The sequence below is a fragment of the Mustela lutreola genome, chromosome 3 (assembly GCF_030435805.1).
Source record: "Mustela lutreola isolate mMusLut2 chromosome 3, mMusLut2.pri, whole genome shotgun sequence".
In the NCBI taxonomy this organism is placed as follows: domain Eukaryota; kingdom Metazoa; phylum Chordata; class Mammalia; order Carnivora; family Mustelidae; genus Mustela; species Mustela lutreola.
This window is the reverse complement of record NC_081292.1, coordinates 193,323,108-193,337,662: the sequence shown is the minus strand read 5'-3', so window position 1 is coordinate 193,337,662 and position 14,555 is coordinate 193,323,108. Positions and strand designations below refer to the sequence as shown.

General features: G+C 41.4%; 1 protein-coding gene across 2 annotated transcripts in view; it reads left to right on the top strand.

The window, feature by feature from the left end:
- The window catches only part of ADAM23 (ADAM metallopeptidase domain 23), a 177,002-nt gene extending 164,705 nt beyond the window's left edge, over positions 1–12,297 (top strand). The window contains exons 25-26 of one of the 2 annotated variants that reach the window (XM_059168274.1): positions 943–1,033; positions 8,007–12,296. In XM_059168274.1, coding sequence (XP_059024257.1) covers positions 943–1,033; positions 8,007–8,055 — 140 coding nt within the window. In that variant the 3' untranslated portion in view covers positions 8,056–12,296. Of the gene's footprint in view, positions 1–942; positions 1,034–8,006 lie in introns of both variants that reach the window. The other variant, XM_059168273.1, reaches the window with a different exon arrangement.
- The last annotated feature ends 2,258 nt before the right edge of the window (positions 12,298–14,555 follow it).

Genomic DNA, 14,555 nt, shown 5'->3' with positions numbered 1-14,555 from the left:
TGTGATATTCAAAATAATTCTTGTAATAAAGTCAAAGTCACTTACATTGAGAACTCGAGGTAAGGCATTTTCCCCTGTGAGTGGAGAGGATGTGCTGTCCTGTGTATCACCTCTGACTCCAACGGCTGATGGAAACTCCACCTTGGGTTTTCTGTCTTACTCTCCTTTCTGCTCCCTTTTATCTCCAAGCCTCAACTTGCAAATGGGGACTCGAAAGACAGTCTCCACTGAACCTGCAGAATCTCATTTCCTTTTCCCACAGAATCCCCCAGAGGAATTTTAGGGTTCCTCCCTGTCTTGCCTTTGGAACCACCCGCCATTGTTGTTTCAATACTGTGTGGATCCCTACAGTGAAGAAATGCCTCTCTGAGAGCAAGGCTTCAAAGTCAGATCTTTATTAGTAACCTCCTTCTAAATTTTAAATGTGAACTGTTTCCACATGGGGGATTTAAAAAAAAAAAAAAAAGTAGCCTTTGGACCACTTGGTGCGGGGCTTGAAAGAGCACTTGATTAGAATATTTGCCCCTCTTTTCCTGCCCTCATGGGCCAGTCAAGTCAGGCTAATCCACACCCATCTGTGTTCTTGATGTGCTCTTTTGCTTGTTTGATTCATGATACTGGGAAGGAGAAGGAGAAGAAAGACGGGCAGTGCCGGCTGTTGGGGGGCATTTGCTTCCAGTTTGGTGGCAGGTGAATTTAAAGGAAGCTCAGTGTCAGCAGTGCGGACACTCTAGATGTGGAGGCCATTCCTCTCCAAGCAGTAGCTCTCTGTAACAGCAGAAGGGCAATTAAGCTAAGTCAATAAAGGTGATTGACGTGTTTAGCAATTTTTTTTTTTTTTATGCAGGGTATTTACTTCCTGAAACCACTTAACTGCCTTTCCCTTGTGGTAACGACAGGCGTTGGCTCATATGACTTTCTTCCCATGATCCTTTGTCACAGGTCCTAGTGCCACCAATCTCATAATAGGCTCCATCGCTGGTGCCATCCTGGTAGCAGCTATTGTCCTTGGGGGCACAGGATGGGGATTTAAGTAAGCAACAGCGCATGTCTGCTTCTCAGTGGCTCTGGCACTTCTCTTTTCTGCTTACATAACCAAGTTTTGAGTTCCTGCTACAAGATTGCCAGGTTTAACACTAAACTGCTACAAGTAAATATTTTTATTGAGAAATGGGTTAGGAAAGAAGAAACATGGATCCACAGATGTCGTCTTCAGGCTCGTAGGAGGACAGGAAATGTAGAAGGCATTCCACATGCATAAGCTTCAGGAGAACAAAGGAGAGGTTCTTCAGGAGAAGACACTCCAACTTTTAGGAGTAAGCATCCTGAGATAAAGTTTTTTATACATGATGATTAGGAAACTAGATAGTCGGAACTAAGTGGATATAAATCCTTTGCATTTGTTTAAAACTGGTTTAGAGTCCACTGACATTTTGAGGTTTTCACAATCGAAGTAACTATTTGTTCATTATTTTTCACACATAACATTATACATAACTTTGTGATTTGAAAAGCTTCCTTATTTTATAAAATACAGATTTAAAAATTTTACTAATTCCCTAACCAACTGAATTGGTTTCACATTGGAATTTAAAATGTGTGGTGTGGTGATACCTGAATATTTTCTAAATAACTGCAAATTAACTGGTATGTTTCCATAGTAACCTTTTAGTTCAGACTGTGCATGGATCACTGAACTAAGTTTGTTCAAATACACATGGCAGAAATTTATAAATCAATCTTAATTATGATCAAAATCTGTAAAGCTATCTTATCAAGTTTAGGTGTTTTCATAGCTCAGATTCATTGGATAATTACTTTTTATGTCTTTTCATACTTTGGTGGCTTGGTTACTATGATTTATAGATAAAAATTCCTGTGTCAAATACTCCCTGTGATAAATTAAGTCCCAACCAGATCTATAGGAACAAATTTAAGTGGGAAATAAGACCATTACCTAAATTCAAAGCCCACTCTGCCTCCATCTGGTTACTCAATAGAGGAAGTTTTTTACTTGAATTATCTGAATAATTGCATCAATTATGAACTTTATGCTATTTTACATTTTGAATCCTGAATTCAAAATATTGAAGCCAGGTAAAATGTTATTAGAAACTGAATATGAATATGAATATGAAACAAACCACATGATGATCTCAATACATTCAACATTTTCTGCTAATTTTGTTACATTAACATTTAATGAGTAAGCCTACAAGTTGTTGAATGGCTTCAACTTGGAAAGTAGTTACCAAATGGCACTTCCTTTTTACAGAGATATTTTTAAACTTGAACTTGTTTGCTGAAACTGTAGTTTTGGCATCATTGTGTTTTCAAAAACACACACAAAATGGGCAGCTCAAACTTGAATTTCTCCTTGTGGTATTAACAAAACGTTGCCCAGATAATGAGTCAGTCATGATACCTAACAACAACAACAAAAGACATATATGTTGTTGTTGTTCTTTGGTTTTGGCTAACCTAATTCAAGCAAAAATTTTTTCTTAGTGCCATATTCCTGTTAAAAAGTCATTGCATATTATGGTAGTTCCATGATCTGTTATTATTTTATAATGCTCCCTTGAACTTTTTATAAATATGCTTCAAGAAAAATAAATTTGGCTTGTGCCCAAACTTAAGCCTTCTTGGCATCAGGAAGCCTCAGTTTCAAGAGCTGGAAAACAGTCCTATGCATCTTTTGCTCTCCAGCCACACACAACACCAAATTGACGATCTCGGCCTTTGGAGACAAGAGCACTGTTCTGTAGCAGGACCTCAAAACAGTGGCCTGGCCTAGCGCACAGCTTGAATTGCATGTTTCTTTGGGGAAAAATGGAAAAGCCTTCATCACTGTGTATATAAGTGGATTAGGCCCTGTGCACATTATTTACATGTGAGAAATAAGTCTGATCATCAGAAGAACAGAGAAAAGGAAAGGGAGATGGACACCTAGTGAGGTGAGAAACAGCCCCTGCTGACCGCCGAGTGGGGACTACCATGCAGACATGCATACTGCTGTGCTAAGCCAATACCCCTTCCCGTGCCCTACGACCCTAACAGTTACTGTAAAGGAAACCATTATAGGGAGGCACACGATAATGTGAAGTATCTTTACCTAAAGCAAAGAAAAAGCAAAACCAGAATAATGCTTTAATTTTAGAAGTTTAAACTTGGAGGAGCCACTGCTCTTTGTGATGACTATTGATTGCTATCTGAATTAGCTTTAGATTTTAACAGTCGCCACATGGTTTACATTAAACGTTAAACCACTACTTCCACTTTGCAAGAAAAGGCTTTGGGTGCCCGATGATGCAGGTTAGGTTTTACCCCCACTTGGGGATTTTGGAGACTCTTGGTCTAGAAGTTATTTGCTAATTGAACTGAAAGTCTTTGAGATTTTCACTGAGTTCAGTGTAAATACAAAAGAAGGTCATTTAGGATCAGAAATAGAAAATAGTTTGTAAAAGAGATTGCTCTAAATCTGGCCATTGGTAATCTTTCCTGGAATCGTGTTTTACTAAAAGAGAAAAGCAAAGCAAGTAGCAAAGTTGCCTGAAGAATTGGAGGGTCCTTAAACTTTTAGGTCAAGGGAAAGCATGTTAACTGCTCAACGGAAGTATTGCTTTTTCCTGAAGTCACGTTTCTTAGGCTGGAACACCGTGAGTCATTAAAATGTAGAAGAAGTGTCATACCATACCTGTCCCGTTCAAGTGTAAGGGAGAAAACAGCTTTGCTCTGACCCCTGACAATGTCTGCCATTCTCTACAGACTTTTTCTTAAGCCATATTTCCTCTGAAATAGGTGGTAAAAAGCATGAGTCTCTGTGAGTGTGCATGCACGTGTGACGGTGTGCACCTTTGTGTGAATAAGTGATAATGAAGTTTGGTCAGGATAATTGTGATAAAAACCAATACACATCTAGATGACTTTTTTCTAGCAGAATAATAGTTTGCAAGCTTTGCTTAATGCAAAAAAGATTTCCATAAGCAATGTTGTAAAACTCCCAAGAATGAAAAAAAAAAAAAAACTTTATTTGGTAGGCTATTTTATTGAACACATCCTGATACATAGGGTAATGTGTAGTAACACATACTCTGGAAGTAGTTTTTATGGATTCCCAGTCTTCAGAGCATTAGTTCATTTCTCTGAGAAATCCTGTGAAAAATGAAGGTAGCTTCTTGGCACACTGAATTGTCCAACTTTTCTCCCAAATTTGCATCTTTTTACAAGCTCAGTGCCTCCATGTTCCTTTTCCTCTCCATCACCTATACACACAGACTAAAGCTAAGGGTTGTGCTGCAGAGTATTGCAAACCTTGGTCCTGGTTGACTCACAAAGACTCATGGCCTCTGTTCAGTTTTGAATAGTAATGCTGCCTGATTCGATTTTTAGGGTTGTTGCTTTTACTAGACACTAGATGTAGACAAGTAGATGAAGGGCCATTCTGTAGCATCTTCTCTAAATCTTAGGAAAGGTAAAAAATACATGAAAAGACAACTTGAAGTTTCTATTTGAAAATGAACAGAATTGCCATTGCCACCTTGGACCTGGCTTTTTATTGGATATTCCCTAAATTTGAATATAGGAATGAGATGTGAGCGATATAGCTATTTACATGCCAAGGAAGTATGTGAACACCATAAACCACGGTGCTTAGAAAGAGAAATTCTAGGTGATAATAGGAAAGGAACGTGAAGGTAACAGAGACAGCTTGTTGATTGGATTTGAGGATGAGCCTTGAGCTCTTGCAACCATGTTACCACGCCTCAGACTATGGAGACCTGCTACCATGTCCCTTTTCTACCACTGGCTCTCTCAATGTAATTCAGTGGCAGTAGTGGTCATACGTTTGGCAGAGCTGCTCTTGATGTTAAAAGTGTTACTTTACTAAATCTGTATAGTAACCGTGATTTCCTCTCTATGAGAAGTTACTTGGGTTACAAGTTCTTACTGAGCCTGATCTCGACCATAAGCAATTCTGTTTGTTCTGTGATCATTTCAGAGGATGTGCTAAAGAACAGGTTAAAAAGAAGGTATTCACAGGAATGATATGTAAAGGATCATATCTGGGTTTGTCACAAGGAAAGTTGAAATTCTGAATATCAAATTGGATGAAACTCGGAAGGAATTTAATATTGCTCATTCTCTTTTCTCAAAAGAGTAAATATCTTTTGTTTTTTTATTTTTATAGAATTAGGAAATGGAATTAATTGTAGGTAGTCTTCCTATGAGGAAAACCAAGCTGCTGCGTATCTGAATCCCATGACCATATCCCAGTGGGGAACAAGGAACCTAATTTCTTAAACCCTGCAGCTCCTGGGTTAGGCACTTTCTCACTCAGACTTAGTGGCCTGGCCAGGAAGATCCAAGATCAGCGCCCTGACTCAGCCCTCTGGGGAAGTGAGCGCTGTCAAAGGTAGCTTACAACGGTCCCCTAGGAGGGGTCGTGAGTGATGGATTCTTGGTGAGCAGTGATAACTCATTGTGGAAAGATAAAAAGGTGATAGCAGTGGGTAAATAACTTTGAAAGAACTAGAGGCTTTACAGACCAGAGATGGCTGTTGTTACTTAAAGAGCTTTGTTTTGATGTTGTATAGCTATATAGGTATATAACATATGTTGTAGAAAAAAGTACAGGTTTTTCAGACATCATCAAGATTGGTGAAAACTGGGTCAAAGCAAAACTTATGGATTATGTTAATATTATACAATGATTCTGAAATACCTTAAGGGTTATGATGAGAAAGTTTGTTGCCTTCCCAATCCTAGTGAGCGGAGGGAATTCAGTTGAAACAGTGTGTAAGGGAGACAGCAATTATCTACCCGTGATAGTTGCACTTTCACATTAAAATGGAAAAAAAAAAGATTTTTTTCATATAGAAAATTCAGAGCAGGCAGTTCTCAATATATGGTGAATTCTTACAACTCACCTTAGTAGTTTTGCCGTTGATACGGGAGGAGCCCTCACGGTCAGCCTGCTAGAGGAGGGTTCCTCTCTGTGCTCATCACAAGGCCCTGCCTTCCTCCCTCTGGGACGTCTGTAGGGGAAATACAGTGCCCTGTTGGTAGTCAGGGTCCATTTTCCCATATAAATACATGGTTCTACAGGGTGGCATGGCCTCCTGGTCTGACCTGGGAACTCATTCACCCCGTATAATAGATTTTCTTTAAAATAATGCAATCTGAACTTCCAACACTGACTTTGAAAAGGAGCACAAGCTTTTGGACACTGGAGGTTGACTGTGTGCCGGGCTGAACTGGGAATTCGTATCTCCCTTTAAAAATGAGCTGGATTGCAGTTAAGACCTTGGACATGGCTAGTTATCTGCCATTCCCTGAATTTGAATAAGGGAATTTAGACACGAACAGTGCAGTCATTTACGCACACAGCACTAGCTGGCTTGAGCTTTCCTCTGTATTCGTTTTTAATTGAGGGGGCATGAGTTTCACATTTCTCTTCATTTCCAACAATAGATAGCTAAATTGGCTGGAACCCCTGGTCCTTCAGGGTCCTTTGGCAAGGTCAAGCAGTGCTTGCTTTTCCCCATGTGATTCACGGGTAGAGCTGTTCCTTATACACCATACACCTACCCTTAAGGGCTGTGAGTGTGGGTAGTAGGCACAGGTCCAGTGCTCTGAAGCAAACACACTCTGCCAGATACATTATGGGAGAGGTCCCTTTTGGAACCCCAAGCAGCAGCAATCAAGAACATTGACTCAAAAGAAGGTTGTTGAAGGTGACGGGGACTGGGGAAAAAAGGAAGTGGCACTGTTGGAAATACCGGCTAGCCAACAGACCGCAGGCTTAGGCCATTAATGAAGCCATTTTAATGAAACCTTCTAAAAGCAAAGGGAGATTTTTCTTTCAAGTTTCATTTTTTAAAATTTTTGTTCTTTCAAAAGAGAAGTATCAAAGTGGTCCTCTTGGGAGAAATGAGAACTTTGTGGGCTGCCTTTATACATATTTTGAGCTTTGGTATTGTTTTTATTTTGAATTACGTGGCGGGGAGGAGGAGGAACATGCTGTAATTTTTTGGCACTTAGGAATGAAAGGAGATCCGGCTGGCCCTGAGAGGGCAGAGGGGAGAGGAATCTCGGGGCCTCCCCGGGCTCCAGTCTTGCATGAAGCCCCGATGGCAGCGCTGCACCCGCCCAGTGCGCAGACTAAATGCATGAGCCCCTTGCTTGATGCCCCACATGAAGCCAGACCATGGGGAGGTTGCAACCAACTTCTGTTGTTGCCTTGTAGTGTCTTGCCAGTTCTTTTCTTTTTCTCTTTTTCAACGTAGGAACCACTTTTTAGGAGACTGGACACTGTGAGCGAGGCGTTTTAACTTGCTTATTTCCACTAGGCTTAACTGCTGCATTTGCTTAACTAACCCGAGCCTGTGTCCATTCTCCTTGGAGTGTACTGTCTTACCGTGCACTCTGGTTTTCAACTTTCTAGATATGAAAAATGCTTGTTCCATGGTGGGGTAAGAGCTCACACATCAAGGCAGCATGATAACTGGTTCTCTATCACGCTATCTCTAACACGATAACAAGGCTCTTGGCCCTCTTGGCAAAGGCCAGTCCACTGATGGAGAACTCTCAAGTCCTGGAAGGAGGCAGCTAAAAGCCCTTCGGAGTTTCATGTAGCTCCCCTAATAAGCCCCTAGAATGTGGGAAGAGCACTTCCTGTTATGTTCATCTGGTTAAAATTAGCCCGTAGCCTTTACTTCTGAAATAAGAGACTGATTGGGCTGCGGAGGCTTCCAATGATTTAAAATGCACAACTCGAAGCTTCTTTGGGTCTTTACAAATGGAAGGACTCTAGCAGAGATGTTGTAAAGACACTCAGACATGTGAGCTGCCCCACATCTCCAGTTATTTTGGGAAGGCCGCCCCCCCGTGTGAGTTGATTACTTTGCTCTGGAACTAGCGTTGTTGTCATTCTCATCATCCTGCTCTCATCATGATCTGATTAATATTGTGGATTTTTCCCTCTCTGCCTGCATCTCTGGAAGAAATGTCAAGAAGAGGAGATTCGATCCCACCCAGCAGGGCCCCATCTGAGTCTGCAGCGGCAGCGGGTGAGCGGTGCCTCGCACCGGTGGATTCTGGGTGCGACAGACCCGCTGCACCGTTGCTGGAGCTGTTGCATCTGTAAGCAAGACCACTGGGTGGTAACGACCACAGCACTGAAGTTGGGGGACAGGGATGGGGGAACAGGAAACTGTCCTTTGGGGAAATCATTTCAAAGAACCCCTCTTACCACCTGTCAAGAAAAGGGGATCAAAGACAATGTTATAAAAAGAACTATTTCAGAATCTTTTTTTTTTTCTAACTGAAGGAAGAAGGAACAATAACGGAAAATTAAGTGCAATAAAAGAACCATTAAAAAATAGCAAAAGATTTTTTTTCTTTCCTCAGCCTGCTGGCACTTACTACCTTCTAAATGATTTGGCATGATTTTCTTTTCTTTTCCTACCAATGACACACTCCAGTGGCATGAAGATCTAATTTTCGAAAGGGTAAAATCCGCATGGCCTATCTACAACAAGCAGCTAGCAAGCCATCCACAGCAAAACCTGCAGCTGAATTCCCGAGGTGAACCGGCCGGGGAACAGGGGGGTGCTGTCCGGCCCTCACCCCCTTGTCTAGGCCAGCCACGAGAGACCCCACGGACCCCTGCTCATGTTGAGTCCTTTTCCCCGTGTGCTCGCCTGGACCAAGCATCCTTTGGAAATGGGAGCTGGAATTTGAACAATGATGCTATTGTATAGTTCTTTTATAAATGTAAATATGGAAATAAGAGATTTTGACATCATTTTCACTTGTCTGTACTGGAATATTTTTCTTGTAAAAGTTCTCTGTAGATTGGAGTTTATTGTTTGCTCCCCATCTTTTGGGTTCTTTTCGCTGTTTTCTCTCTCTCTTCTCTGGTAACGTGTTGTTCAGTGATTTGGGGGCTTGCTTCAAAAAAGACAGATGTAGCCACAGATGCAGGGAGTTTGGGCACAAAGCAGGTACAAGTGAACAAGGAAATGCGTGAACAAAATGAAATGCTTGAAACCAAAAATGAGCAAAAGCGGGGCGGGGGGGGGGGGACACAAACAACTAAATAACCCATACTAAAAATACAAAAATTATGTAAATGCAAATATATGTACTGACCAGTCTAACATTTTGTGATGTCATTATACATGTATGTATATAATGTAAGAAAGTAGACACCCTCTCAAAGGAATCACAAAAGTGCCAAGCTCATGATTTGCATTTTTGGTTTTGACAGTTTTTCTTTCCCTGTCTTTAATGTGAAAGGAGAATGAACTTAAAGCCTTAAATTAAAAAATAACTTTTCAAGGTTAAAAAACTGGGGGGGAAAGTTACACTTTCCATTTCGTTCACAGCTGTTGTTGTCCATATCTCATCCATGCTTCCTCTCCCCGCCTCGAAAGACGTGGTAGAACCCCACTGGCAAGCTGGTAATGGACACACAGCAGGGGCTGCCTTCTTGTGAGTGTTGCTATCGTGGGCTTTACGTCTGTGTGGTGTGTTTTCAGATGAATCTTGTCAGGAGCCCGTAGTGTGTTACCGGTCTGTGGAATGTTCTGGATTGCGATGGGATTCTGCTGTTCACAAATTTGTCCATCTTCTTTGGCCTCCAGGCAGATGTGCCAATGTAATCTGGGTTCCCAAGTCCCTCTTGAGTTTCCTTCACTGACACCGCTTTCTTCCATTTAGGGTCAAGATAGTGTCCGTTCAAGGGCATAGTATATACAGTGAATGAAGAAATCTGGTCCTGACTTGGTTTTGAATGTAGAAACTTGTACGTGAGTCCTTCACTCAGCACCCACTTAGACACTTGCAGATGAGCTTTCCTGAAGCACCCCCTCCCCAGCCCAAGAGCCTGCACTTCTCTCACACCCTCTTTTCAGGAACAGGACACGCCATCGTCTGTTCGTTTCATGACAACCAAATGAATTGCTAGATTTGGCTTTCAGCCCCTTTTCAGCAAGATTCATGACACCAGTCTCACAATTTTTGCTTCGATTTTGGAAAGGATAACGTGCTAAAAATGTACTGCTTAAAACTGTGAGTTTTTTTCTTCTGGTATATTGAATTGTGGCCATATCACAGTCTCAGAGCAGAAACCTTACTTTCAGTATGCTCCAGGAGATCAATACCTAACCTCAATCCTGTTACTGCTTTCTGAGTAATAGGTGCTACCCAGGTCAGCAGTCTTTCTCTAGAACTAGCTGTACATTTATGTCCTAACAACAGGGCTATCTCCAAGGTTTATCAGCCTTATCCTCAGCTTCATGAGACACGGGCTGTATCCCTCCACCTAGTGGCGATGGCTCTTTCAGTCCAGAGAAAACTCAGATTACTTGGCATCTCTTCCTGTCACCGTATTGTTTATGTCTTTGTTGCTGGATCCTACTTGCTGGCGGAATCCATCTGTTACTGACTACACCACGCACATTTCACTGCTCTTTGGGAGGCACCACATGTGACTTCACAGAACCAAACCATAGTGGTTACAAAACAAGTTAAATCTCTATTATTAACTTTTGAGCATTTCACAGACAACATTGTAAGTGTGCGATGTTACGTTTTAAATCAGACCACAGTGGTCCCCAAATATTATGTACATAATGGCAAATGTCAGTGTAACTTTTTGTTACACTGGCAGTTTCATAGGTAACCACACCTATGTTCCAATGTTCAATTATCTGTGTGTATATGTAAAATACACAAGCTTTAAGCTACCTGTGTATGAAGATGAAAGATAATGCAACCATACCAACCGTAAACAATGGATTATACTTACTTTGGGTGGTATTCGGTTATGTCGTTCCAAACTCTTTGCTGTTTTTTCTCTTGCACATGCCATTCATTTGCTGATTTTTGTGGTAAGAATAGTCCTTTTTATTAATTTGAGCTCAAAGTCCAAATGTGTCACTGTCTTACTGTTACCCAACAAGAGTTAGTGTTCAGTGATGACAAGTTCCCGTTTCATCCGCTCTTCTTTGCCGCATTAATTAACGACACCTGGATGAGGAGGTGTGCGCTAACTTCATTGCTCACCTGGGATCCTGCATGAGCCCACTGAATTAGTGCTACTCCTATTAGATAAATGAGCAGTACACATAGGTGCATGTTATGAAACATGAATCACATAGAGCTGTGGAGTTTTACCAAGTAGTGTGTTTTTTGTTTTCATTTTTGTTTCCACTATGCAAAGATGGGAAATGCACAAACTTCTCAAAGACTCCAGTGTCTGAAGAACTTAACAAATAATACTTGAACCTTTCTTTAAAGTCATCCCATCATATTTTATAGTCATGGTTGCTTCCATTGTTAACTTTTGTTTTTAAATGGTTTGTAATTTTTTAAGTGTACAACCTGAAGTTTTGTTTGAAGTTAATAAATTCATTCATAATCTCGTTGGCTGCCTATGAATGGAGATTCAGTGGTCATTGTACGCATCTTTTAGTCCAGTGTGTATTAAAATCGTTGCTAAGATAGATTGTTGTAGCTTTATGCTTTGACCAGTTTTCTTAGGCCCCCTTTTTTGTGTTATCTTGTGGTGTTGATGAAATGGCCACATGCCTGATATCAAGAGTTTTTTCTTAGCACGGGCTTCTCAATCAAAGGCTCACTGAAAATTAAAGCAGTCAATGGAGCCAAATAAAATCTCTGATTCATGACAAACATATTCCTGATTAGATCAGTTTCATTGGAGTTATTGGAAATGCTCTACCTCTTATAAATGGGGGGAGCTCACTTCAGGATCATACAATTATCAATTTTTTTTTCTTTAGTTTCTCTCTTCTTCATCTAAAGGGGGTAACTAGGGATAAGATCCACACTTCTGACCTGGTACAGAATTTACAAACAAGCTACAAAGAAAATAGAAGTATTTGGTTATACAAATAGTTTTATCAAAAACATTCAAAGAAAGAAATTTCCTCACACCTTACATGAAATTGGTTACCAAATGATACTCCTTCTTTACAAGTGTCTTTCAGTCTGTCTCCTCCATTCTTGGTTTGACCTCAGCTGACTCAGGTAACTCAACGTATATCTACCACACTGACGTGCAGAGAGGCTGATCTGATCACATCGTTCTGCTGAAAGTTTGCAGGGAGGGGTTCTTCATATCCTCTAGGATGAAGTTCAAACTTAATAGTGTAACTAAAACATCTGCCTGCCTTTCACAGCCTCAACCTTGTTTATTTTTCTATTGGCTTATCCTCTCAGTCCCCTAACTTAAGATTCCCCTCCAAGAGCCTCTGCTACCCAAGCTGAATAATCTGTTGGAAATTTTATGTCCATTCACCATAATCTCTTTGTTTCTATGTCATTTCATGTAATAAAAAATATAGTAACACTTTAAAATAACACAAGTATCATACTTTAAACCAGAAGAAATTTTAGAGTATCATTTTAAGTTTGACTTTAGAAAAGTTATCTGATTTTTTTGATGTGTTTTCCTTTAAATCGTTCTGTTTTTGAGGTTGACATTGAAATGAGTTCTACCCCATGCTCCCTTGGATGCTGACTGAGAAAGGAGGTCTGAAACCAGAAACTTCCTAGACACAGAACAGCAGCCCTGGAGTGAAAAGTTTGATGTGAATAATTAAGTAGATGATCCATATGCTTACAATAGAATTCTTTTTTTAAGATTTTATTGATTTATTTGAGATAGAGCGTGTGTGTGCACATTCGAGTGGGAGGAAGAGGGAGAGGGAGGTGCCAAGAGAGAGGGAGGGGGAGAAGTGAACTCGCCACAGAGTGGGGAGCCCCACGTATGGCTGGATCCCAGGACTCTGGGATCGTAACCTGAGCAGAAGGCAGACACTTAACTGACTGAGCCACCCAAGCACCCCTTAAAATGGAATTCTTAAGTCACTTGAAATTTAAGATAGGCACCCTTTAGGTTAATGTGCAAGGGTTGGGGACTTCCATTTGTCAATTTACTCATTCAGGAACTATTTCGGAAGCCTCTATGCCAGGAACTCCTCGAGGGAATTGAAGGAACAATAGGAAATTCTTGGTCTAAAGTTGCTCACAATTTAGAAGAGAGAGAGACAGGATTAACGTGATGCAAAATATCATGATTGGGGGAGCTGAGAACTGATGCGGGGCAGGTGGGAGAGGGATGCAGGAAGGCTTCCCGAAAGAAGTGACTTTTGAACTACTCGTCTAAGAAAGTGGGAGGCATGCGCAAGGCACAGGAAGCAATGGGTCAAGACCCAGCAAGAGCTGCTCACACTTTGGTTAAGGAATGCTACGTGTCCATGTCTCCTTCCATTCTTGCTCCTTCCCTTTTTCCTTCTTTGCCTCCTATGTTTCACGAACACTTGGTCTCTAAAAATCGTACAGTGTTGTGCCAGGTCTCAGGGACGCAACGATGAGCTCTTAATCTTGGAAATAAAATGCAACATGTAAATACAATGTGCTAAGTGTCCTGGCAGATGTTAAGTATTAGGTACGTCAGCAGAAGAGAGGAGGGAGACTCTATCGCTGCCCTTGAGATCAAGAAGGGCTTCACAGGGGAGGTGGCGTCGAAATGCCAATAGAGTATTACCCCCACCTTAAAAGACCACCAGAGATGTGAGTCAAAGCCAATCAGCAAGGGTCGTTTATTGCAGGTTCGAACCTGGACCCCTGCGCCGCTCGTTGCCGATAACGCCGAGAGGTCCGGAGCTGGGTCGGTGCAGGATTTTTATAGACAGATACAAACAAGTTTCGGGTGGGGCTGAGCTGATTGATTGATAGTTTGAACAGGCATACTTGGCGTCAGTGGATTGGGTCAGGGGACCCGCATGCGAAAGCAGACAAAGCAATCTTACAGAAGCAGAACTGGCCGGTTAGCCCACGCATGCGAGAAAAGCACTATCAGGATATTGAAGGCCTGGTTACTATCAAGTAAAGACAATTGGAAGTCTCCTGGTGGAATGTTACATTCCTGCTATCAAGCATCCTTGTTAATGAGATTTAGGTTTAGAAGTATTTACTTTTCCTTCTACCTCCACCTCCTTCGGTTTTTCATGGAGGGGAGGGTGACATTAGGGCTATTGATAAGGTAACTTCTTTGTTGTAAATCTCAAGGACATTTGCAAACCAAGGGAGACTCCTACCTTGCAGGACTGTGATCTCTGCAAGTTAACTATTTATCGTAACTATTTTTTACATGGTGCAGCCAATTCATACTTTAAAAATATTGAGTGGATCCAGGTGGTACAGTCAGGGGTGCCTGAGGAATGCTACACATATGGAGGGGAGCGGGTGAAGGGGGGGTGCAAGGCGCCAGCCTTTGCTTTGTCCTCAGCCAGCCTCCTGCTCCTTCAGCATTTGAGAAAAAAGCTGAGCCATTGGACCTAATGTCATCATAACTTATTGTTAGGTTAACCAGCACTCATTTTGGTTGGTGGAAGTCCACTCATAAATTCCTTGAAGAAGAACAACCTATAACATTGAGTCTAACTTGAAGCTATCTGAATTCTTCCAGCTTGTGTGGAGATAATGACTATAAGATTCTCTGCCAGAATCTTGTATTCTTT